At 44.1% G+C, this 27,455-nt stretch overlaps 1 protein-coding gene and 1 pseudogene across 1 annotated transcript; one reads left to right on the forward strand and one right to left on the reverse strand.

Moving 5' to 3' along the window:
* Window positions 1–1,309: 1,309 nt before the first annotated feature.
* Window positions 1,310–27,052, reverse strand: LOC123138701 (disease resistance protein PIK6-NP-like; annotated as a pseudogene).
* LOC123135536 (uncharacterized) lies at window positions 13,509–16,844 on the forward strand. Its single transcript, XM_044554640.1, has 2 exons — window positions 13,509–16,163; window positions 16,694–16,844. The coding sequence occupies exon 1, from the start codon at window positions 13,593–13,595 to the stop codon at window positions 14,763–14,765; it is 1,173 nt and encodes a 390-aa protein (XP_044410575.1). The 5' UTR covers window positions 13,509–13,592; the 3' UTR covers window positions 14,766–16,163; window positions 16,694–16,844.
* Window positions 27,053–27,455: the final 403 nt, after the last annotated feature.

Here is a 27,455-nt window from a genome sequence, read left to right on the forward strand (position 1 = left end):
ACGGCTAAGGGGGCACGAGTGGGACGGTGTGAGGCTGCCTGCGTGTGGGTTTGAACTCGGGGACCTCTTTATATAGGCGATGGAGGTCGGTTTGCGGCGGCCGTGGATAAGCTTGCCGGCGACCGCCGTTCTGTAGCTAGGGCGACGTGGCGGCGACGCGCGCTAGAGGACGAAGCTGTGGATGAGCACTCACTGTTCCAGGAGGCCGGTGGCAACCGCCAGTGGCTTGGGCGGCGCCGCCACGGCCGGTCCTGCAAGCATCCACCAGCTAGCCGCCACGGCCGTCCTGACGGTGGCGCTGTGGGGTGCCAGGTTGGTCGGGGTGGTGTGGCGGTGCAGGGGAACACGGAGTGTTGGCTGGGACCGGTTACATGCCGGATTGAGTGCGGGGCGTGACACGGCGGCTCAGGCGCTCGTGGGTGCCAAACGCACGCTCTGGACGCGCCCAGAGCACGCCCGGGACACGCTCGACGAAATGCCAGGGCAGCCTAGAGGTCGCGGTTAAGGCTGGCAATAAACAAGTCTAGTCTAGGGTTAGCAAGGGGATCACGGGACATGGTGGATTGGTCAGGGGCTCAAGTTCACCAAGTAAACTTGAAGTCATGCCAAATCTGGCTGTGCACCCAGGGTGTTTGACAAAATGCCAAATGCACCTAGGTAGTTCTTGGAGTGGCCAAATTCTCCAGATCAGTGTCTCCATGGATGTAAGAGAGGGTGGTGAAGTTAGTTTGCAGAAAGGAGAAACTTGCTAGTGCAAGTTTTGCAAAACTACACTTCTGGATAGGAAGTAAATGGCTTCATTACAAGGGCCAAAAGTGTTCCAAAGAGAGCATGCTCCTGGACTTAGGGGTTTTGCAGGGTTGACTACAAGCATGAGAAAGCACAAATTCACTAGAGCAAGAAATAGTAGGGTTGCAGTAGAAAACACAAGTCTGGTCCAGAATGAAAAAGAGGTTGGTTCACTCAATTTTTCCAAAGAACAACACTAGGTTTTTGCATAAGGTTGGATGGCATGCTAATACTGACATCCCATAATTTTGGTGGAGGCTCTAGCGAAGTATTTAATTGGGTTGTAGTGCAAAATTGCCCACTGGACCAGAGAAGAAAAACATGTGTAACACTCGAAATAAGCAATGAAATAATTTTATTATTACACAAAAGTGATCTAGGGGCATCACATGACATCTCCAAATTTTGGTTGGAATATTAGTTAAAGTTATCATCTGGCTGCAGTACAAACAGAGCTCCAAAAGTTAAACAAGCCATTTTAATGATTAAAGCTCAGGGTGAAATAATTTAATAAATATATCTACTGATTTAGAAATTGTTTTAATAAGATGGCATAGAAGTCTAATATTTTGGAAAGCTCCACTAGGGAAAGATAAAACTCTTTAACAATAACAGAAGAGTTTTCTTTCTGAAATACACAGAAAGGTCCAGAATGCAAAATTTTAAAATGCCTGGCAAGACTTTAATATCAAAAACCTGGTTAAATTTTTGGGGTGTTACATGTTCTTACTTCACAGATGATTCGAGTAGATGTTTAGTATATTTACTTGATGAAACACAAGTCTGAATTATTGAAGGGTTCAAGTAATTTTAGAGTGAAGTTGAAGGTCACTGTGACAAGAGGATAAAATGTCTATGATATGATCATAGAGATGAGTATCTGAGTTACAAGCTTTGGCACGCAATTAAGACATTGTGGAAATTGTTTCACAATTAATACCGCCTGGAACACCATAGTGTGATGGTGTGTCCGAACATCATAGTTACACCCTATTGGATATGGTGCGTACCATGATATCTCTTATCGAATTACCACTATCGTTCATGGGTTAGGCATTAGAGACAAGCGCACTCACTTTAATAGGGCACCACATAATTCCGTTGAGACGACACCGAACTATGGTTTGGAGAAACCTAAGTTGTTGTTTCTTAAAAGTTTGGGGCTGCGACGCTTATGTGAAAAAGTTTCAGGTTGATAAGCTCGAACCCAAAGCGGATAAAATGCATCTTCATAGGACACCCAAAACAGTTGGGTATACCTCCTAATTGAGATCCAAAAGCAATAGGGATTGTTTCTTGAATCGGGTCCTTTCTCGAGGAAAGGTTTGTCTCGAGAATTGAGTGGGAGGATGGTGGAGACTTGATGAGGTTATTGAACCATCACTTCAACTAGTGTGTAGCCGGGCACAGGAAGTTGTTCCCGTGACGCCTACACCAATTGAAGTAGAAGCTTATGATAGTGATCATGAAGTTTCGGATCAAGTCACTACCATACCTCGTAGGGTGACAAGGATGCGTACTACTTCAGAGTGGTACGCAATCCTGTCTTAGAGGTCATGTTGCTAGACAACAATGAACCTACGAGCTATGGAGAAGCGATGGTGGGCCCGGATTCCGACGAATGGCTCGAGGCCATAAAATCCGAGAAAGGATCCATGACTTTGGAAGAACTACTTGATGGTCGTAAGGCTATTGGGTACAGATAGATTTTAGAAGAAGACAGACAATGATGGTATGTATCACCATTAAGAAAGCTCGACTTGTCGTTAAGATGTTTTCCGACAAGTTCAAGGAGTTGACTACGATGAGACTTTCTCACTCGTAGCGATGCTAAGAATCTGTTGGGATTATATTAGCAATTACTGCATGATTTATGAAATCTTGCAGATAGGATGTCAAAACATTGTTTCCTCGATGTTATACTTGAGGAAAGGTTGTATGTGATACAACCAGAAGGTTTTGTCAATCCTGAAAGACGCTAATAAGTATGCAAAGCTCCAGCAATCCTTCTTAGGACTGGAGTAAGCATCTCGGAGTTGGAATGTACACTTTGATGAGATGATCAAAGATTTTGGGTTTATACAAAGTTTGTGAGAAACTTGTATTTCCAAATAAGTGAGTGGGAGCACTATAGAATTTCTGATGAGTATATGTTGTTGACATATTGATGATCAGAAATGATGTAGAATTTTCTGTAAAGCATATAGGGTTGTTTGAAAAGTGTTTTTTCAATGAAAAACCTGAATTAAGCTACTTGAACATTGAGCATCAAGATCTATGAGGATAGATCAAAACCGCTTAATGATACTTTCAAATGAGCATATACCTTGACATGATCTTGAAGGTGTTCAAGATGGATCAGTCAAAGAAGGAGTTCTTGCGTGAGATGTAAGGTATGAAGTTAAGACTTAAAGCTCGACCACGGCAGAACAGAGAGAAAGGACAAAGGTCGTCCCCTATGCTTTAGACGTAGGCTCTATAGTATGCTAAGCTGTGTACCGCACTGGAAGTGTGCCTTGCCATGAGTCAGTCAAGGGGTACAAGAATGATCCAGGAACGGATCATTGGACAGCAGTCAAAATTATCCTTAGAGGAATAAGGAAATGTTTCTCGATTATGGAGGTGATAAAGAGTTCGGCGTAAAGGGTTACGTCGATGCAAGCTTTAACACCTATCCGAATGACTCTGAGTAGCAAACCGGATACGTATAGTGGAGCAACCATTTGGAATAGCTGCAAGTGGAGCGTGGAAGCAACATTTACAATATGACCAAGAGATTTGCAAAGTACATACGGATCTGAATGTAGCAGACCTGTTGACTAAAACCTCTCTCACAAGCAAAACATGATCAAACCCGAGAACTCATTGAGTCTTAATCACATGGTGATGTGAACTAGTTTAGTGACACTAGTAAACTCTTTGGATGTTGGTCACATGGCGATGTGACCTATCAGTGTTAATCACATGGCGATGTGAACTAGATTATTGACTCTAGTGCAAGTGGGAGACTGTTGGAAATATGCCCTAGAGGCAACAATAAATTAGTTATTATTATATTTCCTTGTTCATGATAATCGTTTATTATCCATGATATAATTGTATTGATAGGAAACTCAGATACATGTGTGGGTACATAGACAACACCATGTCCCTAGTAAGCCTCTAGTTGACTAGCTCGTTGATGAACAGATGGTTACGGTTTCCTGACCATGGACATTGGATGTCATTGATAACGGGATCACATCATTAGGAGAATGATGTGATGGACAAGACCCAATCCTAAGCCTAGCACAAAGATCATGTAGTTCGTATGCTAAAGCTTTTCTAATGTCAAGTATCATTTCCTTAGACCATGAGATTGTGCAACTCCCGGATACCATAGGAATGCTTTGGGTGTACCAAACGTCACAACGTAACTGGGTGAATATAAAGGTGCACTACAGGTATCTCCGAAAGTGTCTGTTGGGTTGGCACGAATCGAGACTGGGATTTGTCACTCCGTGTAAACGGAGAGGTATCTCTGGGCCCACTCGGTAGGACATCATCATAATATGCACAATGTGACCAAGGGGTTGATCACGGGATGATGTGTTACGGGACGAGTAAAGAGACTTGCCGGTAACGAGATTGAACAAGGTATCGGCATACCGACGATCGAATCTCGGGCAAGTACAATACCGCCAGACAAAGGGAATTGTATACGGGATTGATTAAGTCCTTGACATCGTGGTTCATCCGATGAGGTCATCGTGGAACATGTGGGAGCCAACATGGGTATCCAGATCCTTCTTTTGGTTATTGACCGAAGAACGTCTCGGTCATGTCTACATGTCTCCCGAACCCGTAGGGTCTACACACTTAAGGTTCGATGACGCTAGGGTTATAAAGGAAGTTTGTATGTGGTTACCGAATGTTGTTCGGAGTCCCGGATGAGATCCTGGACGTCACGAGGAGTTCCGGAATGGTCGGGAGGTAAAGATTTATATATGGGAAGTCCTGTTTTGGTCACCGGAAAAGTTTCAGGTTTTTCCGATAACGTACTGGGACCACCGGGAGGGTCCCGGGGGTCCACCAAGTGGGGCCACCATCCCTGGAGGGCTGCATGGGCCAAGTGTGGGAGGGGACCAGCCCCAGATGGGCTGGTGCGCCCCCCCACAGGGCCCAAGGCGCAGGGAAGGGTGGGAGGGGGGCAAACCCTAGGGCAGATGGGCCCTAAGGCCCACCCCAGGTGCGCCTCCCCTCTCCCCCCTTCTGGCCGCCACCAGATGGCTTCTGGGGGCTGCCGCCACCCCTGGGAGGGAACCCTAGAGGGGGCGCAGCCCCCTCCCCTCCCCCTATAAATAGTTGAGTTGTGGGGGCTGCCCAACACATGAGTTTCTTCCTCTATTGGCGCAGCCCTACCTCTCTTACTCCTCCTCTCCCGCGGTGCTTGGCGAAGCCCTGCAGGATTGCCACGCTCCTCCACCACCACCACGCCGTTGTGCTGCTGCTGGATGGAGTCTTCCTCAACCTCTCCCTCTCTCCTTGCTGGATCAAGGCATGGGAGACGTCACCGGGCTGTACGTGTGTTGAACGCGGAGGTGCCGTCCGTTCGGCACTAGGATCTCCGGTGATTTGGATCACGACGAGTACGACTCCTTCAACCCCGTTCTCTTGAACGCTTCCTCTTGGCGATCTACAAGGGTATGTAGATGCACTCTCCTTCCCCTCATTGTTGGTTTCTCCATAGATAGATCTTGGTGACACGTAGGAAAATTTTGAATTTCTGCTACGTTCCCCAACACCAACAACGTCTACAAGAAGAAGGTTGTGTAGTAGACGTCAAGCTCTTTTCTGGTGCCGTTGCCGGGGAGGCTAGGTAAAGGGCACTCACTCACACCCCGTCAACTAAGCTCTTTTCTGGCGCCATTGCCGGGGAGGCTAGGTAAGCGAAGGTATATCTTTATATCTTGCAATCGAATCTTTTTGTTTCTTGTTTTAGCACTAGTCTAGTTTATAAAAGAAAATGACAAAAAAAATGGAATTGAGTTTGTCTCATACGCTTCATCTTTTTAATATCTTTCGTGAGTATGATGGAAAGGAAAATTGTGCTCAAGTACTAGAAGAAGAATTACATAGAATTCTTGGCATAAAATATGTGAATGATGAGCATGATTGCAATGTTGTTAGTATGAATTCCTTGAATATCCATGATGCTAATGATATGCAAAGCCACAAGCTTGGGGAAGCTATGTTTGATGGAGAGGATATTTTTTGTCCCCCAAGCTTTGATGAGCAAATTTACTATGATGAAAGCATGCCTCCTATCTATGATGATTATTGTGATGACACGTATGCTTTAAACAATAATGATAACCATGAATTTTGTCATCTTGATCTTAATTTTCAATCATATGATAGTTATTTTGTTGAGTTTGCTCCCACTATTATTCATGAGAAGAATTTTGCTTATGTGGAGAGTAGTAAATTTTCTATGCTTATAGATCATGAAAAGAATGCTTTAGGTGCTGGTTATATTGTTGAATTCATTCATGATGCTACTGAAAATTATTATGAGGGAGGAACATATGCTTGTAGGAATTGCAATAATATCAAGTTTCCTCTCTATGTGTTGAAAATCTTGAAGTTATGCTTGTTTTACCTTCCTACGCTAGTTGATTATTGTTCCCATAAGTTGTTTGCTCACAAAATCCCTATGCATAGGAAGTGGGTTAGACTTAAATGTGCTAGTCATATTCTTCATGATGCTCCCGTTATGTTTCAATTCTTATCTTTTATGTGGGCATCATTGTCATCATCATGCCTAGCTAGAAAGGCATTAAAGAAAAGCATTTGTTGGGAGACACCCCAATATTTATCCTTACTGTTTTTGTGTGTCCACATGATTATGATACTGTAGTAATCATGTTTTATAGCTTTTGTTTCAAAAAAAAGTGCCAAGTAGAACCTTTGGGAAGACTTGGGTGAAGTTTATGTGATCTTGCTGTAAAAAACAGAAACTTTTGCGCTCACGAGATTAGCTGCCATTTTTTACTGGAGAGTCCTTTTAGGTTGATTCTTTTTGCAGATGATAAATAGACAAATTCCTCATGTCCAGCAATTTATTTCATAATTTGTGGAGTTCCATAAGTATACATTTGATACAGATTACTACAGACTGTTCTGTTTTTGACAGATTCTGTTTTCTATGTGTTGTTTGCTTATTTTGATGAATCTATGAGTAGTATCGGAGGGTATGAACCATAGATAAGTTGAAATACAGTAGATATTACACAAATATGAATTTAGAATGAGTTCATTACAGTACCTAAGTGGTGTTTTTTTTCTTATACCAACGGAGCTTACGAGTTTTGTTTTGAGTTTTGTGTGGTTGAAGTTTTCAAGTTTTGGGTAAAGATTCGATGGACTATGGAATAAGGAGTGGAAAGAGCCTAAGCTTGGGGATGCCCAAGGCACCCCAAGGTAATATTCAAGTACAACCAAGAGCCTAAGCTTGGGTATGCCCCGGAAGGCATCCTCTCTTTCGTCTTCGTTCATCGGTAACTTTACTTGGAGCTATATTTTTATTCGCCACATGATATGTGTTTTGCTTGGAGCGTCATTTTATTTTGTTAGTATTTTCTTGCTGTTAGTTAGAATAATGTTTTGCATCTTTAGTTCAATAAAAAAAGTCAAGGATAGCCTTTGCCATGCTTATTTTGCTAGTTTACTTGTTGCTGTTTGAAAACAGAAAATTTACCGCTGTTGCAAAAATTCCCTAGAAAAGTCATAGAATGGTATAATGTTGAATCTTTTTGCATATTAAGATATGATAAATTTATTACAGTGGGAATTTTAGTTCATAATTTTTGGGTTCAGGGAAGTATTGATACTCTTGCATTCTTTACAGACTGTACTGTTTTGGCAGATTGCTGTTATGTTTGCATTGTTTGCATATGTTTGCTTGTTTAATGATTCTATTTAAGGATAGGAGTATTAAATATGCAGAGGCATTTAGTATGTAATGTTGAATAATAATTTTAGTGATTTTTTACAGTAGAAAATGATAAGGTTTTGTTTTGGTTTATACTAACCTATCTCACGAGTTCTTGTTAAGTTTGTTGTGAATGAAGCTTTTGATAAAAAGAGAAACCATGATATGAGAGGAATTAAGGAGACACAAAAGTTCAAGCTTGGGGATGCCCAAGGCACCTCAAGATAATATTTCAGGAAGTCTCAAGCATCTAAGCTTGGGGATGCCCCGGTAGGCATCCCACCTTTCTTCTTCAACAACTATCGGTTAGTATCGGTTGAGCCTAAGTTTTTGCTTCTTCACATGAGTTGTGCTATCCTTGCAATGTAGTTTTCTTTACCTTAGCTTGCTGTTTGAATAAAGTATCAAGATCTGAAATTATTAATTGTGAGAGTCTTCACATATTTGCATAATTATTCGACTACTCATTGATCTTCACTTATATCTTTCGGAGTAGTTTTTGTTATGGCTCTAGTACTTCACTTAGATCTTTTAGAGCACGGTGGTGGATTTGTTTTAAAGAAACTATTGATCTCTCATGCTTCACTTAGATTATTTTGGGAGTCGTTAATAGCATGGTAATTTGCTTAATGATAATATACTTGGTATTCAAGATATGTGAAACTTTCTTTTGAGTGTGTTGAATACTAAGATAAGTTTGATGCTCGATAATTGTTTTGAGATATGGAGGTGATAATATCAAAGTGATGCTAGTTGGGTGATTATGAATTTAAATAATGCTTGTGTTGAAGTTTGTGATTCCCGTAGCATGCACGTATGGTGAACCGCTTTGTGATGAAGTTGGAGCACAATTTTATTTATTGATTGTCTTCCTTATGAGTGGCGATCGGGGACGAGCGATGGTCTTTTCCTACCAATATATCCCCCTAGGAGCATGCGTGTAGTGCTTTGGTTTTTGATGACTTCTAAATTTTTGCAATAAGTATATGAGTTCTTTATGACTAATGTTGAGTCCATGGATTATACGCACTCTCATCCTTCCATCATTGCTAGCCTTTCTAATACCACGCACCTTTCGCCGGTATCATACACCCACCATATACCTTCCTCAAAACAGCCACCATACCTACCTATCATGGCATTTCCATAGCCATTCTGAGATATATTGCCATGCAACTTTCCACCATTCCGTTCATATGACACACATTACTTTTGTCATATTGCCTTTTGCATGAACATGTAGTTGACATTGTATTTGTGGCAAAGCCACCGTTCATAATTCTTTCATACATGTCGCTCATGAGTCATTGCACATCCCGGTACACCGCCGGAGGCATTCATATAGAGTCATATTTTGTTCTAAGTATCGAGTTGTAATTGTTGAGTTGTAAGAAAAATAAAAGTGTGATGATCATCATTATTAGAGCATTGTCCCAGTGAGGAAAGGATGATGGAGACTATGATTCCCCCATAAGTCGGGATGAGACTCCGGACGAAAAAAATAAAAAAAAGAGGCCATAAAAAAAGAGAAAAGGCCCAAAATAAAAAAATGAGAGAAAAAGAGAGAAGGGGCAATGCTACTATCCTTTTACCACACTTGTACTTCAAAGTAGCACCGTGATCTTCATGATAGAGAGTCTCATATGTTGTCACTTTCATATACTAGTGGGAATTTTTCATTATAGAACTTGGCTTGTATACTCCAATGATGGGCTTCCTCAAAATGCCCTAGGTCTTTGTGAGCAAGCAAGTTGGATGCACACCCACTTAGTTTCTTTTGTTGAGCTTTCATATACTTATAGCTCTAGTGCATCTGTTGCATGGCAATCCATACTCACTCACATTGATATCTATTGATGGGCATCTCCATAGCCCGTTGATACGCCTAGTTGATGTGAGACTATCTTCTCCTTTTTGTCTTCTCCACAACCACCATTCTATTCCACCTATAGTGCTATGTCCATGGCTCACGCTCATGTATTGCGTGAAAGTTGAAAGAGTTTGAGATTATTAAAGTATGAAACAATTGCTTGGCTTGTCACCGGGGTTGTGCATGATTAAATACTTTGTGTGATGAAGATAGAGCAACAGCAAAACTATATGATTTTGTAGGGATAACTTTCTTTAGCCATGCTATTTTGAGAAGACATGATTGCTTTGATTAGTATACTTGAAGTATTATTATTTTTATGTCAATATGAACTTTTGTCTTGAATCTTTCGGATCTGAATATTCATGCCATAATTAAAAAGATTTACATTGAAATTATGCTAAGTAGCACTCCGCATCAAAAATTCTTTTTTATCATTTACCTACTCGAGAACGAGCAGGAATTAAGCTTGGGGATGCTTGATACGTCTCCAACATATCTATAATTTTTGATTGCTCCATGCTATATTATCTACTGTTTTAGCCAATATTGGGTTTTATTATCCACTTTTATATTATTTTTGGGACTAACCTATTAACCGGAGGCCCAACCCAGATTTGTTGTTTCATGCCTATTTCAGTGTTTCGAGGAAAAGGAATATCAGACGGAGTCAAAACGGAACGAAATCAACTGGAGAAGTTATTTTTGGAAGGAAACCCACCTGATGGACTTGGACTCCACGTCAGAAGATACGGGAGGTGCTCACGAGGGTGGGGCGCGTGCCCACCCCCCTAGGGCGCGCCCCCTGCCTCGTGGGGCCCCCGTAGCTCCACCGACGTACCCCTTGCACCATATATACCTACGTATCGTAAAACTTCCAGAACAGAAGATAGATTGGGAGTTCCACCGCTGCAATACCTCCAGAGCCACCAAAAACCAATCGGGACCCTGTTCCGGCACCCTGTCGGAGGGGGGAACCCTCACGGGTGGCCATCTTCATCATCCCGGCGCTCTCCATGACGAGGAGGGAGTAGTTCACCCTTGGGGCTGAGGGTATGTACCAATAGCTATGTGTTTGATCTCTCTCTCTCTCTCTCGTGTTCTTGATTTGGCACGATCTTGATGTATCGCGAGCTTTGCTATTATAGTTGGATCTTATGTTTCTTCTCCCCCTCTACTCTCTTGTAATGGATTGAGTTTCCCCTTTGAAGTTATCTTATCGGATTGAGTCTTTAAAGATTTGACACTTGATGTCTGTCTTGCCGTGCGTATTTGTGGTGACAATGGGATATCACGTGATTCACTTGATGTATGTTTTGGTGATCAACTTGCGGGTTCCGCCCATGAACCTATGCATAGGGGTTGGCACACGTTTTCGTCATGATTCTCCGGTAGAAACTTTGGGGCACTCTTTGAGGTTCTATGTGTTGGTTTGAATAGATGAATTGAGATTGTGTGATACATATCATATAATCATGCCCACTGATACTTGAGGTGACATTGGAATATCTAGGTGACATTAGGGTTTTGGTTGATTTGTGTCTTAAGGTGTTATTCTAGTACGAACTCTAGGGCTGTTTGTGACACTTATACGAATAGCCCAACGGATTGATTGGAAAGAATAACTTTGAGGTGGTTTCGTACCCTACCATAATCTCTTCGTTTGTTCTCCGCTATTAGTGACTTTGGAGTGACTCTTTGTTGCATGTTGAGGGATAGTTATATGATCCAGTTATGTTATTATTGTTGAGAGAACTTGCACTAGTGAAAGTATGAACCCTAGGCCTTGTTTCCTAGCATTGCAATACCGTTTACGCTCACTTTTACCACTTGTTACCTTCCTGTTTTTATATTTTCAGATTACAAAAACCTATATCTACCATCCATATTGCACTTGTATCACCATCTCTTCGCCGAACTAGTGCACCTATGTAATTTACCATTGTATTGGGTGTGTTGGGGACACAAGAGACTCTTTGTTATTTGGTTGCAGGGTTGTTTGAGAGAGACCATCTTTATCCTACGCCTCCCACGGATTGATAAACCTTAGGTCATCCACTTGAGGGAAATTTGCTACTGTCCTACAAACCTCTGCACTTGGAGGCCCAACAACGTCTACAAGAAGAAGGTTGTGTAGTAGACATCAATGGACTCCCCGAACAATGCACATGATCGAACTTGTCTAGTAGAACGGTCTTTGATGTTGCACCACCAACACTTGGTTGGAGGGATAACCAACGACCTTGTATTTGCAACTGTGCAATCTTGCCATGTCTTCATCATTATATGCCACAATGATAAAATTATATTCTGTGCTCTTGCTTAGAATCAAATCAAACATCATATCATGTACTCTCCAAGAAAGTACCTCCCCACCAAATGTTCTTTCTTGTTGAATCAGACTACTACTAATAAGATCACTGAAATAACTTCTTGCAACATCATCCAAATCTACACCATGCAAACTAAAAACAAAGCCTTCGGCTACCCATTGCCGAACCAGGCCATCCCTCTCAATCTCGCGATCTTCTGGATATATGCCAAGGTACAAAAAAATGGCCGAAGATGAACAAGAGGATGCATGTAGCTAAGGTTTAGTATGGCCCTCACCTCTTCCAAGGCGGATGTTGGGGCAGACTTGGCACCAATAGATTTTTCTATGATCCCCATTCAACGATCTTCCTTCTTGGCTAACTAATATGCTAGATATGGAGATAATTGCAAGCGGCAATCCACCACACTTCTTGAGAATTTTAGCTGAAACATCCTCAAATTGGGGTGGGCAGTCATTTTCAAACCAAATACTCTATTGGAAGATAATCTTCTTGACTCTTGCTCTTCAAGGTGCTTCATTCTACAAATGCAGGCACAATCACTTTGACACGCCCGAACAGCTACGTTATCCAAACGTGTGGTTACCATTACTCTACTTCCATTAGAATTTTTTTGGAAAGGCACAACTAATAATATTACATGCTAGATGATCCCATAAGTCATCAACTACAATAAAGTACCTACTGCAAATTTGGCACGAGTTAGTCGTACATTATATCAGTAAGTGGTTACAAGGTGCATAGAAAATGATCATAAGTAAAATGAAGGTAACAAAGGATGATGACACACGTCAATACTAGAAAAAAGTAATACTCATATAAAGGTCATGTTTATAATCCTTAAAAAAACCTTATAGAAATCGAGAAATTCATCTTACATCCACCTACGCCGTCTCTGGGCCTGAAGCAACTTGTTGAAACCCAAGAGCTTCTAGAAGCAGCGGCTAGAGCAAACCAAAAAGATGCTAGCGACCGCGATTTGGAAGATGTTCAATACTTGTGCATAAATTCAAAAGATGTTTATGTCTGAACATTGTTCGCAAATTCGTAAAATGTTCGGGGAGTTTGATAAAAAAAATTCACGGTTTTGAAAAAATGTCATAATTTCGAGAAATGTTTGCGATTAATAAATAATGTTCCTGTTTGCGTATTTGTTCATTAATTCAAAAGTTGTTCATGTTTTCAATTTTTTTCACAAATTCAAAAAATGTTCAAAGATTTTCGTAGAATGTTCATGTTTTGAAAGAAATGATCATAATTTTAAAGAAAATCGCAATTTTTGAAAAATGGGCCAGGTTTTAAAATTTGTTCACAAAGTCAATAGATGTTGATGTTTACAAAAAGTTTAGAATTTCAAATTTTTGTTCGCTTTATTTTACAAAAAATGCTCCCACTTTCAAATTTTGCTCGGGAATTTCGAAAGATGTTTCCACTTTTAAATGGGTCTTGGACCATTAACAGAGGGGGAGTCGACGATTAAAAATTGGGCCGAATTAGAGCCCAGCGCTGAACCGAATGACAAGAACCGAAAATGGCAGCCCATTCTCACCGGCCCCCATTTCTTTCCTTCCCGACAGACCACACAAAAATACCTCCGCTGCCGCCGCCGCCACCGGCCGCCGCCGCGATGCTCCGCCTCCGAGAGCGCATCGTTTTCCATCTCCTCTCTTTCTCCTCCACCTCCACCTCCACCTCCGCCCCGGCCACCCTCCCACTCCGCCGCCTCCTCTCCGCCGTCGCGGCCCCCATTCCCCCGAGCCGAGGATTCGCCGTTGAGGATTACCTCGTCGACACCTGCGGCCTCACCCGAGCCCAGGCACTCAAGGCCTCCACGAAGCTCTCCCACCTCAAATCCCCGGACAAACCCAACGCCGTCCTCGCCTTCCTCTCCGGCCTCGGCCTCACTGGCGTCGATGCCGCCGCCGTCGTCGCCAAAGATCCGCTCTTCCTCTGCGCCGGCGTGGAGACAACCCTGGTCCCCGTCGTCAACGGACTCGAGGGCCTCGGTCTGTTGCGTCCTGGGATCGCCCGCCTCGTGTCGCTCGCCTACATCAACTTCCGCTGCAGATCCATCGTCTCCAAGATGCAGTACTACCTGCCCCTCTTTGGCTCCTTCGACAACTTCTTCCGCGCGCTCCAGCGCTCATCCTACCTTCTCTCGTCGGACCTGGACAAGGTTATCAAGCCCAATGTCGTGTTCCTGCGGGAGTGCGGGCTAGATGATTGCGATATTGGCAAGCTGTGTGTCCGAGTGCCGAGGATGCTGACCACCAACCCGGGGCGCGTCCGGGCAATGGGGGCATATGCTGAAAGATTAGGCATGCCCCGGGGTTCTGGGATGTACAGAATTGCGCTACATGCCGTCTCATTCCTCACCGAGGAGAAGATCACTGCTAAAGTGGACTACCTGAAGAAGACGTTCAGCTGGTCGGATGCTGAGGTTGTCATGGCTTTGTCTAAAGCTCCAATGCTGCTGAAGAGGTCAAAGGACATCCTGTGGCGCAGGTTCGAGTTCCTTGTCTCTGAGGTGGGTTTGGAACCGGCATACATTGCTCGTCGGCCGGTAATGCTCTATTATAGCCTTGATAATCGGCTCAAGCCCCGGTGCTATGTTCTAAAGTTCCTCAAGGAAAATGGATTGGTAGATCGTGACCTGAGCTTCTCTAGTGCACTCTCAATTCAGGAGAAGTACTTCATGGAGAAGTACATACGCCCTCACAACGAAGCTGCGCCACACCTCGCCGATGACTATGCAGCAGCTTGCAAAGGGGAGGTGCCAGCTAGTTTCAGATTTACTTGAACCAATAGTGGGCTAAGGATCACTGTGTATGGCGCAACAAAGTTTTCACTCTGCGTAGTAAGCTGGTAGTTCCTGTTTTGGTGTTCTTTGCCAAACTAGATGTTGCTTATTTTCTGTAGTATGCCTGTTACATGCTTGTTTGGTCATTGCTAAATGCTAACTCCTATGAAACTGTTAATTTTGTTCCTGAACCCTGATATGTTGATGTTGTCATTCCTTCAGAGAAGATCTTTGTGTTCTCCTGATAATTTTATTCCTGAACCCTAAAGTCTAACTATATTTTCCTAAATCATGGCCGAGCGAAATATGTGTTGCTAGTTCCATTCTATCCTGTGTTCAGATTTTAAGAGTGATCTGGGAAGTAGGATTTGCCGGCACTCCACCTTCAGATACGTGGACATGAGCCAACGCAGCCTGCCAAGATGGTGCTCTGTGAGATCAAACTTCTTCCACCAAGAAGGGCATTTGGCCTCAAACTCTGCTTTTTTTGTTTTTGTTTTTTTAGAATTACTCCTCAATTTATCTGGTAGACATCCTTTTGTTAGTAAGAAATCGATCTATTTTTAATGTGATTTAGATATGCTTCTTCCAGTCATTCGTTGATTTCGTTACTGAAATCTGCACTTACTTCTCTTTGTGTCATTGCTTCATTCCATCCAGTAGTTTGTAAACCACTGGAACAATATCATGAGAACATTAGTGTCCTGGTTATATTAGTGCTCTTTTGCATTGCAATCTTGTGCTTCGGTTGTCAGATTGCCGCTGTTTGTGATCTTCCAACAGATTTCCGTGGTGTTGCTTAATTTGCCCCTGGTGTTTTCTGTTGTTTCCATACAGGTTAAATAGGGAGTACGTACTTGTACAAATGAAAATACTGTTTTAATCCGTTAAAAAAACTGTTTTAATTGCTGCCACAGTAAAGTTGCTGTGTAGGTAATGGTCACAGCAGATTTGAAGAGCATAGGTTTTCTATTTGCATGATCTTACTTGTATATAGTAGACCTGGAGATAGATAGCCTTGGGCACGAAACTGGAGAGTGCCTTAATACACACAAGCTAGTGAATTCCACGGTCTTAATTTTCATCTGAATTTTAATCAGCGGTGTTGATATTTGAAGCTAGGCTCGGGCTTACTCAAATGGTAGTGAGGTTCGGTGATCCTTTACGTACATTGCATAAATGCAGAATGGTCGATACACTGTTATGAATTTTTAGGATTTCAACTGCTGTTTATATCCCTGAGTGGCTAATTTCAAATTCAAATCCAGATCCAGATAGTTACCTGCTCATAAGCTGCAGGTACTAATTGCCATCTTCATACTGGATCTGTTGAGTTGGGAGCTATGGACCTTGCTTTATATTTCCACTGCAGCAGTGACCATCAGACCTCGCCGGCAGGTAATTTCCATGTGTTTTGGGTATTGTGAATGGTTTTGGTCTGATATGAAACGTGTCTGTTTATTATGGTTTTGGTCCCGAAAGTTTCTTAAATTGTTGCTACTTTGACACTGTCTGCTTCCTGCATTGCTATTCTGAACTTTATTATGATGTCTGTTCAATATTCTTTTTTGTAAATGCAATGCTATTTCTGAACATGGCCAAAGCATCTAGTCTGTGTTAGTTTGCTAGGAGGTGTAGTATATTCAGGGGAGCACCAAACTTAAATGCAACAACACCCAGCATCGAAAAATTCAGTGCTTCAACAAATTCTGCTTAATTAGTGTGGCACATACATTTAAAAACTCTTATGAAGACTGAGATACGTAGTGATAATAAACAAAAACTCCAGAAACTAAATAAACAGGGGAAATAATGTAGTGATAATAAATACACAAGGCAAATGATACTGATGAAAAAAATAAATTAAGACAGAAATCAATCAAGTTACAGACTGCATTTTTAACGGAACGTTGTCTTGGGTGCACCAGGGCTGCGCTCCTGAAGGAAGACTCGACATCAGCAAGGACAAGTTGAATTTTTTTGCTGGACTCGGTGCTGCTGTTGATGAGACACACACGGATGTCCGGGAGGCAGGGCAAACATTCCATGCCGGCTGTTGCAGCGCCTCTCCACTCTGCGCAGCCGAATTCCATGGCAAGCATCCGTACCTTGGGCATAACTCCTGCCTTGAAGCTCAGGCATGATGTGACATCTTCATCAAATTGGAACTCAAAGTACTCCAAAACTGGGAACAACCCCGTATCGACCATCACCTTTTCTTGGGAGACATCCAACATGTGGATCTTGGCATCAGCCATGATGGGAAACTCTCCAAGAAAACCCATATTGACCCCTATACACACACGAATAATTATTCAAGAGAGCCTGCAGTTGTTGTGTGCTATTCCTGTTGCTTCACGATATATTACAAACAACCGAGGTGAGATGTATCGGCATCCCCGTGGATCAACAACTTGTCCACTATGCCAGTTACCTCGTTACCAGTTTTGTTCTCTTTTCTCGTTTATGTGTTCTGGCATCCCTGTGATCAAATCACATTATGTTCGGCCAGACGATGATGGATACCATAACACCGAGAGGGCCCTAAAAATATCTCGCCATCATCGGAGAAGCAAATCCCAATCTTGAGCTATCTCACTACCGGACTCGCGGTCTATGCCTACGGCCACGGGCCGTCGGCATAGGCCCCTAAGCCGTCGGCATAGATCTATGCCTACGGCTGCCATCGGCATAGACCCGTCGGCGTAGATGTCGTCAGCGTAGTCTTGTCAGACCGTCGGCATAGGGGCCTATGCCGACGGCCTGGCGTCAGCCGTCGGCATAGTATAGCTGTCGGCAGTGTTTTTCGTCTGACGGCAACGGACGGCGCCGTCAAAAGCGCGGACGAATCATGCAATGCCACGTGGCAGGTGTATGCCGACGACAAAGCCGTCGGCATATCTCTGCCACGTGGCAACCCGTGGTACTCCTGGTGGCAGGGCTATGCCTACGGCAAAGCCGTAGGCATTGATGAATCTATGCCGACGGCTTTGCCGTAGGCATAGCTCTGCCACGTGTCGTCTCCTTGTTACTCCTGGCAGCAGAGATATGCCTACGGCAAAGTCGTCGGCATAGATTTCCATCTATGCCTACGGCAAAGCCGTAGGCATAGATATGCCACGTGGCAAGCCCTGGTAACTCCTGGGCTTATATATGCCGACGGCTTTGCCGTAGGCATAGTTTTTTCCCCCTGTTTTCTCTTTTCCAATTCATTTGATAGCATTTCAAAATAGAACAATATGAAATTATGCAGAAGTATGACAGTTCATCATCTAAACATACTCAAGTTCACCACCATCATCTAAACATATTCAAGTTCATCACATCATCTAAAGATCATCACTGACTCAAGTTCATGAACATAAAAGTAGTGCAAGACATGAAACATCATAAAAGTAGGAATATGAAAGGCATGGCACGACGGCCACATGCACAGAATCATCAAGCAAGACCACCTCCACCAAAACCACCACCTCCGCCAAAACCACCACCTCCGCCAAAACCACCACCACCTCCGCCAAAACCGCCATCGCGACCACCACCACTCTGCCAGATCGGAGTGACTAGGGTCGACGGAGCAGGAGTCGAGCCACCGGTCCCCTACATGTTTCAGAAAAGATTCTAACGGTAAATATGATATGATGGTGTTGAATGAACGAGAACTAATTTGTTAGTAGTTAGGCAAATGTACTAACCGGACCATCACTGCCTAGTGCCACCCATTCATCGAACGTGGGCACGTGTGGGGGTTCTCCCGCAGGTGGTGGTGGGGGTCCCATTTGTGGTGGATCCGTGCGGTTACTCCAAGACGCCAACATAGCCTGAATGTTAGTTAAACAAGCAAACTAGAAGATCAGAAGGAATGAAAGTGCAAAAAATTAGCTTGGTTTTAAGAGGGCAAAACTAACCGTCATCATCTGACGGTTGTAATCATTGTTTGCCTTCACTCGTTTCAAGTACTCCCGCACCTCGAGATTCCTATGCTCGACAAACTCCTTATATGCCTACATAATTTAGATTGTTTCTAAGTGAGCAATGCTGAAAATAAACTGAGAATGCTAGATAGAAAAAGATAAAGAGGAAGTACTTACAGCATGCTGGCGGGCTAAGGGAGTCTGTGAACGCCCCGTACTCTCTAACTGGCTCGGGTTGGTAGCCCGAAGCTGTGTGTACGAGATCGAAGGAGTGATCAAGCCGTCGAAACACGGATACCGGCCATTCTTCTTCCCCTGGATGGCCACCACCGCCGTGTCATCGATCTGAGACTGGGCGACCTCAGCAACAGGAACATCCGGATGCAACTCCTGATAGTGATGAATGTAAGACCCCAGGTGCTCCTCGGTCTTGCCGTAGTACTGGCTCTCGCCCTCCTTGCGATGACTCCGCTCGCAGGCCAGCTTCCACGACTCCATGTCTGAGAGCGGCCTCTTCAACTTGTCCTCCTACAACGTCAAATAGAAGTTAGCCATACATAAGAACATGACGGTAAAGAAGAACAAAAATGCATCATGCACATAGATATACCTTCATGGCCTTGAAGCCCCAGTGGTTCCCGTTTCCTTGGCCGTGTGTCCCGTCGGCTCCATGGTTAGCCCGAGCCTTGATGCTCTTGGCAGCAAACTCTGCATCGGCCCGAGCCACCTATCCACCAAACTCGCCCATCCGTCATGCCTTCCATAGCACCAATGAGGAACAACCTATGCAAATTTTGGAAGCATGACATGTGAGCACGAAACATAGAGTTGACTGCTTGAAACAATGAAAAGTTAGTAATAGTTACCATCATGAACTGCTCCCTATTCAAGGTAAGTCGTGACTTCTGTGCTTGAGTTTTGGTCATCTTTTGGTGCAGGTAGTAGTGGTAGTACCGCGAGACGGCAACCCAGCGCACCTCGTACTGCAACTGACGAGCTTTCTTCTTCGCAGCCGCAAGCAAGACCACGTCGGCTCTGGCCTTGTGCTCGTCAAGAACTCTATAGAGTTGCTGCATAAACCAGAAGCAAACAAGGCATGAGTTGAGTGATTCAATGATAAACTATGAACGAAACTGAAGACAAGTGATTCAGAAGAGAACTTACCCAAAATTTGGTGATCACGGCCTTAGCGGCCGTCCCGTACTCCGCGTTGCTGCAAGCCTCGTAGTGGGCCCAGCTCGTGGCCAAAACCCGCAGCTGCGGGTCCCTGTCTGGCCGCGGGCAGAATAGGCCAGGCCAAAACTCCTTCAACAGGACAGTGATAAGGCCGTTCGGTTTACGGCCCTTTCCGCGAAGGATCCAGTTTCTGCAAAAGAATCAAATGATTGCCATGTGTACAATAAGAAAATGTTGTCATGTGTTGAAAATATGATTGAGAGGCACTTACTCTGTCCCCACAGGTTCAATGAGCCACTTGTGCTCCTCGATAGAAGGTGGTATAGGTAGTCCGGCATTACCACGCAGCTACCCCTGCGGAGCACCCGGTGGCAAGTCACCCCACAACTCGGGATCAACCTCCCCTCCACCCTCCTCGCCCTCCTCCTCACCCTCCTCCTCGGCCTCCTCCTCCTCACCCTCCTCCTTGGCCTCCTCCTCCTCACCCTCCTCCTCGGCCTCCTCCTCCTCGCCATCAGGAACATACTCCTCCTCCTCAGACTTAGAAGGTGCCTTTGTATGGGAGGGCATCGAAGAAGACCCTCCTATTTCGGACACGGCCCAGAGTTTTTTGCCCCGGCTGCCTCTCCCCCCACCTCCTCCTCCTCTAGGGGCTCTCCCCCCACCGCCTCCTCCTCTAGGGTCTCCTCCCCCGACCCCTCCACCTCCCTGTGAGGTGTCATCCTCGCGTAGTCGGGAGGGAACCTTGTGGGCTCGTCCACTCCGAGTAAGTCCTTTAAATTTACTGAGGAAACTGGTGCCGCTGGACTTGCCCATGATTAGAAAACCTGCATTGAGAAGAGAATAAACAATTAATAAGGATATCAATTAAACAAGCATACAGGAAAAACATTAATACCAGAAGAGCACATTAAGCATACTATTGTAATGATCATTAAAAGAACTTACATTTTCTAGAACCCATATGAATCATCACTATTGTAATCTATTTGTGGAGCGGTCTCGTCATCACTATCACGCATATCTTCTTCATTGTCTGACGGAGGTGGAGGCTCTTCCTCATCATCAGCGTCTTCATTTAACTTTTCAAGCATAATTATGTCTCTTTGATTCACAACTGCCTCACCATCAATCCGTGCATCGTCGTTGTTTGGGTCCAGGTCAACATAACCCAAGTCATCATCCTCATTGTTTCGGACCACGTCATCATGTTCCTCTTGATAGAACACTCCCTCGTATGTCATGGGGTTTATGTTGTAGTAATCATCATCGTTCGGGTCCGGTAGCTTACCATGCGGCGACACCTTGAACACAACTTCTTAACCCTTTAGGTACTCTTTCTGGCATGGGTAAGGCAGATAATATACTTGTGTGGCCTGGGTAGCGGCGATAAAGAGATCAGCTCCGGCATAGACGATTGATGGTTTAACTTCAACTAAACCAACAGAAGGCGTATGTCTCAGACCCTTTTTGGGGTCGAACCATCGGCATTTGAACACAGTGAGACTTAGGTGTTCGCGGCCACGTTTGAATGTAAGCTCGTATATTTTTCCTACCCTTCCGTAGTAATCTACTTTATTATCTCCTTCAGTGAAGACTCCGGTATTTATGGTTTTGGGATCAGGCCGACTGTTCTGGTGCTCCTCTTTATGGAAGCGATACCCATTCACATCATACTTTTCGCATGTCATGACGACAGGGTCAAAACCCATGGAAACCCATCTCAATTCTTCATCCATTGATTCGGTCGGATCATTTCCCTACAAGTTTAATTGAAATTATAGGGTGCATGAGTTTAATTGAAATTATAGGGTGCATGAGTTTAATTGAAAGTGTGAAAAATTACTTTCTCCATGAACCATGCAACGAAATTTTTCCTTCCATCAGCACCCTTTCAGAGAAGAGCAAGTGCCTCCGCTTCAGTAGGAGGCAGCATTCCCGTCCATTCTTCTTCAATGAATCGACTACAATAAGAAAAGCGGTATAAGAACTAGGCAAAGTGAACATAATGAATTGACTAAAAGAATGGTGCAAAGGTATTACCTCATCCACTCATCCTCAACTTCCTTGATGTTGTGCAAGATATAGAACATGACATCCTCCCACTCATCTCGTGGCATGACATAAGGTTTCGAGCATCCATCCCTACCACCTTGCCCGATGAATAGAGGCAACTTGGGTTTATACTTGGGTTCTTCTGTATTGTATCGAGACACCTTATTGCGTAACGTGGGAACATGGTCCGGATAGTAGGTTGTCCTGAGGTCTGCCACCTCCTCTAGGATAACTGCCTCAGCTATGGAAACTTCAATCTTAGCTTTGTTTCCATATTTCTGTCTCAGATGCTTGTTCTGTCTCTCAGGGCCGTACTGCCAACGATTCTGCACAGGGCCCCCCAACAATACCTCGTTCGGGAGGTGCAAAATGAGATGTGTCATCGGAGTAAAGAAGCCTGGCGGGAAGATCTTCTCTAGCTTGCATATCAACCCCGGCGCCTTCTTATGCATTTCTTTTATCTTCTCAGGACATACTTCTTTAGCACAAAGCGTGCGGAAGAAATGGCTTAACTCCGCAAGCACACGCCAGACACGCTCGGGAACATAGCCCCGAACCATCACCGGCATAATCCGCTCAATCCATACATGATAGTCATGACTCTTAAGCCCGGTCACTCTGCCCGTTGAAAGATTGACCCCCTTACTTATATTCGACGCATAACCATCAGTGAACTTCACGACGTGTTTCAGCCACTTGAATGCCTCCATCTTATGATCCTTTTTAAGTACGAAGTCAGCATCTGGCTTGAACCAAGATTTTCGACTGCCTGTGGGAGGCTGCATGTGTAGACGTGGTCTATCACAAATATTCTGTTGATCAACTCTAGCATTAACATTATCCTTTGTCTTATCAGGAATGTTGAGGATCATGCAAAAAAAGGGACTCTGCGACGTTCTTTTCGGTGTGCATCACGTCTATGTTGTATGGAAGTTTGAGGTCCTTAAAATAGGGAAGCTGCGTGAAGGGGGTAATGTGAGTCCAGTTGTGCGTCTCACCATATCCTTCAATTTTTTCCCCTTTACCATTTCCTTTGCCCTCGCCCTCGTCTTCGCCTGTGGCTTTGCCTTTGCCTTTGCCTTTGCCTTTGCCTTTCCCTTCACCGGCAGGCTTAAGAGCTTTCAGCTGAGCAAGCACATTCGCACCAGAAAATGTTGGAATCTCGTTTACTTCATGGACAACTTTGCCTTTTGTGAAGTTCTTCTTGTCTTCCCTATCAGGATGGTCTGGAGGGAGGAACTGTCGATGCAGGTCAAATGCAACATACTTGCCACCCTTCTTCAGCCAAATGAAAATCAAGGCTTGCATGCACACTGGGCAAGGCATCTTTCCACTTGTACACCATCCGGAGAACAGGGCATAACCGGGAAAGTCATGCATGCAATATTGTAGCCAAACTTTCATCAAGAAATTTTTCTGCAGATGTCGGTCGTATGTCAACCTCGGGAAGTACCAAGAATGGTGCAAATCATCCACCAACGGCTACATAAACACACTCAAATTCTTCCCCAGATATTCAGGCCCCGGAATTATAAGCGACAGGAACATGGTCTTGCGTTGCATTATGGCGCCGGGAGGGAGATTGAGCAGAATAACAAATATGGGCCAACAGCTGTATGGATTAGACGACATACCATATGGATTGAACCCATCACCTGTTATAGCAATTCGGACATTCCCAGCCTCGGCTGCTTCCTCCGGGTACTCTATATCGAATGACTTCCATGCTTCACATCCTGATGGATGTACTTTTTTTTTTGGATTGTACCTTTTCCCTTCCTTGTGCCACTTCATCATTTTGGCAGACTCCTCGGTGATGAAAAGGCGCTGCAGTCTTTTTATAAAATGAAGATACTGAAGAACCGTCACAGGGATTTTTAGTTGCTGCTTCTGACCATGCTTATCGACCACCTCAATATACCGAGAGGAACCGCACTTCCTACAGTACTTGTCATCCGCATACTCATGGCTAAACAAAAGGCAATTCTTTCGACAAACATGTATTTTCTCATAGTCCATGGAGAGCGCCTTCATGATTTTCTTCGTAGCGTACATGGTTTTCGGCAGTTCATGGCCCTCAGGCAGGCTGTTAGCCCATACTCCCAGAAATGCTTCGAAGCAACCTCGGCTACAGCCGTACTCAGCCTTGACTGCCATCAGTTGCGAGATGGCATCCAACACAGACAGCTTGGCACCCTCATAGAGAGGTTTCTTTGAGGAGGTACTTGTACTGTGAAAGGTGAGGTATGTACATGGACTCCCTGAACCATGCACATGATCGAACTTGTGAAATGCTAGTAGCAAGTGTCTTTGATGTTGCACCACATTCCATGCCGACTGGTGTAGCGCCTCTCCACTCTGCGCAACCGAATTCGATGCTGAGCGTCTGTACCTTGGGCATAGCTCCTGCCTCGAAGCTCAGGCATGATGTGACATCTTCATCAAATTGGAACTCAAAGTACTCCAAAACTGGGAACAACCTCGTGTCGACCATCACTTTTTCTTGGGAGACATCCAACATGTGGATCCTGGCATCAGCCATGATGGGAAGCTCTCCAAGAAAACCCATATTGACCCCTATACACACACGAATAATTATTCAAGAGAGATTCCAGTTGTCGTGTGCTATTCCTGTTGCTTCACGATATATTACAAACAACCGAGGTGAGATGTATCGGCATCCCCATTGATCAACAACTTGTCCACTATGCCAATTACCTCGTTACTGGTTTTGTTCTCTTTTCTTGTTTCTGTGTTCTAGCATCCCTGTGATCAAATCACATTATGTACAACCAGACGATGATGGATACCGTAACACCGAGAGGTCCCTAAGAATATCTCTCCATCATCGGAGAAGCAAATCCCAATCTTGAGCTATCTTGTTCCTTGTCATACCTTTTCGTGAACCCGTAAGCCGTCGTAATAGCCACCCAATTATGGATGACGTTTAACAAACCCCAATGTTCACGAAGCAAGAACGAAGGAATTTGACACTCATTGTCTAAGGAATTATGCAAACATTAATTTTCTCTGTGTTATTAACCATTTACTTGTGACCAATGTATCTCATAGCATAACATCAATTCGGGTCGATTCGATACACATGTTCTCCTAACATTGTGCCCTCAAAATTGCCGGCATAGTGATGCCCATGATCAGGAAAACATGATCATCATGCAATACTTGAGCTAGTCTTAGAGGCATGACTAGGAATACATTTTACCGTTTATTATACCACACGTGCATATGAGTTTCCCTCCGAGCCTCGTTGATATTGCGAACTCGAGAATCATTGCAGTTATAGCATGGAACATAAACATCCATTACAAACTTGGAGATACAAAATAAATGTTGTTACTGCCTCAAGGGCATATCTCCTACAGACTCCCACTTGCACTAGAGTCATATTCCAGTTACATGGCTCCACTAATACCAATGACTATCCGGTGCTGCTCATGCTTTGCTCGTGGTAGAGGCTTTGTCATCGGGTCTGATATGTTTAGATCCGTGTGAACTTTGCGTACTTTCACTAAACCCGTTTTCGACATGATGTCGAATGAGTTTATATTTGCGTTCAATATGTCTTGTCTTATGGTGCAAAGATGGATCCCTAGCCCAAGCCACGTGCCACTATTATCACAATAGGTCTCCACCGGGTCCAGCGCACTTGGAACCACACCAAGGTCTTCAAGAAACTGCTTGATCCAAACCGCCTCGTTGGAGGCTTCTGAAGCTACAACATATTCCGCCTCCATCGTAGAATCCGTCAAAGTCTTTTGTTTGGAACTTTTCCAATCAACTGCGCCACTCAATATGAAAACATAGCCTAATTGAGATTTGAAGTCATCTAGGTCAGTCATGAAGCCTGCATCAGTGTAACCACTTACAATGAGCTCTTCATCACCTCCGTACATAAGGAGTAAATCATTGGTCCTTCTGAGGTACTTAAGAATATTTTTGACTGCGGCCCGGTGTTCCAATCCCGAATCACTTTGGTACCTGCTGCTAACACTTAGCGCATAGGAAACATCTGGTCTTGTACATAGCATGTCATACATAATGGAACCAACTACCGAATCATATGGAACTTCATTCATTTGTACTCGCTCATCGAGAATCCGAGGACACTGATTTTTGCAAAGCACTGTGCTAGGTGACATGGGAGTAGGCCTTTCTGTACCTCTTATGTTTAAGGTCCCTAAGGTGGTCAATCGGTGGCGGATCTTAGTAGACGTCTGAGGGGGCCGTGCCCCCCCAGCCTTAGGCAAAAAATTGAATTTTTTTTACTATGCAGGGCTTAGATAAGGAGAGAGTCAATTATTTACCCTGCTAATTGTTCATATTTTGGCTTTGGCCCCCTAAGATTGCTATCTAGCTCCGCCACTGAGGTCAATAATTTCTTGTAGCTCGTGAGCATGAGAAGAATCCGCCATCTGAAGATTTAATTTCAGGCCACGGAGAAGGTTTTGCAAATCTGGTCTTTGGGAGACTGAAATAAATGCCTCGCAGTCAAACTGTTCTCTAATCTTATCATACACTTGTTTGGCAAGCATAGTCTTACCCAAGCCTCCAGAACCCAAGATGGAAACCACTTAGTTTCTTTTGTTTATCTGTCAACCAACTGACAAGCTCTTCTCTCGGGCCATCAATACCGACGAGACCTACCTACTTGAAGATCGCTGACACCTGGGGATCCGCGACCACATTGCCATGACTCGAATTGATGCAATTATCAATCTTGTACCGCTCGCACCGAGCATTTGCCTCCACCACAAGAACCTTGAGCTCCTCGATTCGGTTGACAATCTGATGATGCCTCCCCAACCTCTTGAGACGTTGAGACATCTTCGTGAAAAAACCTTTCTTTACATGGGCACCCTCAATGTGATGAGTGAAGTCATTGATGCAATTCTCCATATCATAGGACATCTCCCTGACATGGTCCCTCCAGTTCTTGGCCGAGGGATCGAGCTCATCCATTAGCTCCATCCTGTCAAGGAGAGCTTCCATGGCGCTGAGCTCATTCTTGAGGAAGGATACTTGCTTCCTCACTCCCGTGAGCTTATTGTACTCCTCCCCAAGCAGCGTTGTGAGCTTGTTGAGGAGAGGGTTCATCACTTCGGTAGTCACACTTGCTGCCATCCCGATTGAGGAGGTTGGTGAGCTAGTTATTTCTGTGTTGCAAGGCAAGTAAGGTAGGCTGGTAAAGAAAAGCTTAGTGTGCGGTGGTACTATCTATACTGGGAGCTACCCCTACTATAGACTTTGAAAATTTGTTTAATTGATACCAGTACTTCTATAGATCCATGCAAGATTTGAATACTAACCATGCATTGGGAAGCATATCTAAGCTATTGGGTTCAAGTGTATAACTTTTTCTTTTGATTTTGAGTGTACCTAGTACGTTCTCGTGCCCAAATTGTATAGCATGATGCCATATCAGCATGTGACACAAAGCGAGACCTTTTGCATAGGAATCTTAGCTATTTTACAAAACAAAATCAAGAACAACAACAAGAATACGGATGCGCTGATGACGGTGCCT

This window comes from Triticum aestivum, chromosome 6B, assembly GCF_018294505.1.
Source record: "Triticum aestivum cultivar Chinese Spring chromosome 6B, IWGSC CS RefSeq v2.1, whole genome shotgun sequence".
NCBI classification, from domain to species: Eukaryota; Viridiplantae; Streptophyta; class Magnoliopsida; order Poales; family Poaceae; genus Triticum; species Triticum aestivum.

Excerpts from the sequence above, each read along its gene's own strand:
- LOC123135536 (XM_044554640.1), top strand. The coding sequence starts at position 13,593 with ATGCTCCGCCTCCGAGAGCGCATCGTTTTCCATCTCCTCTCTTTCTCC.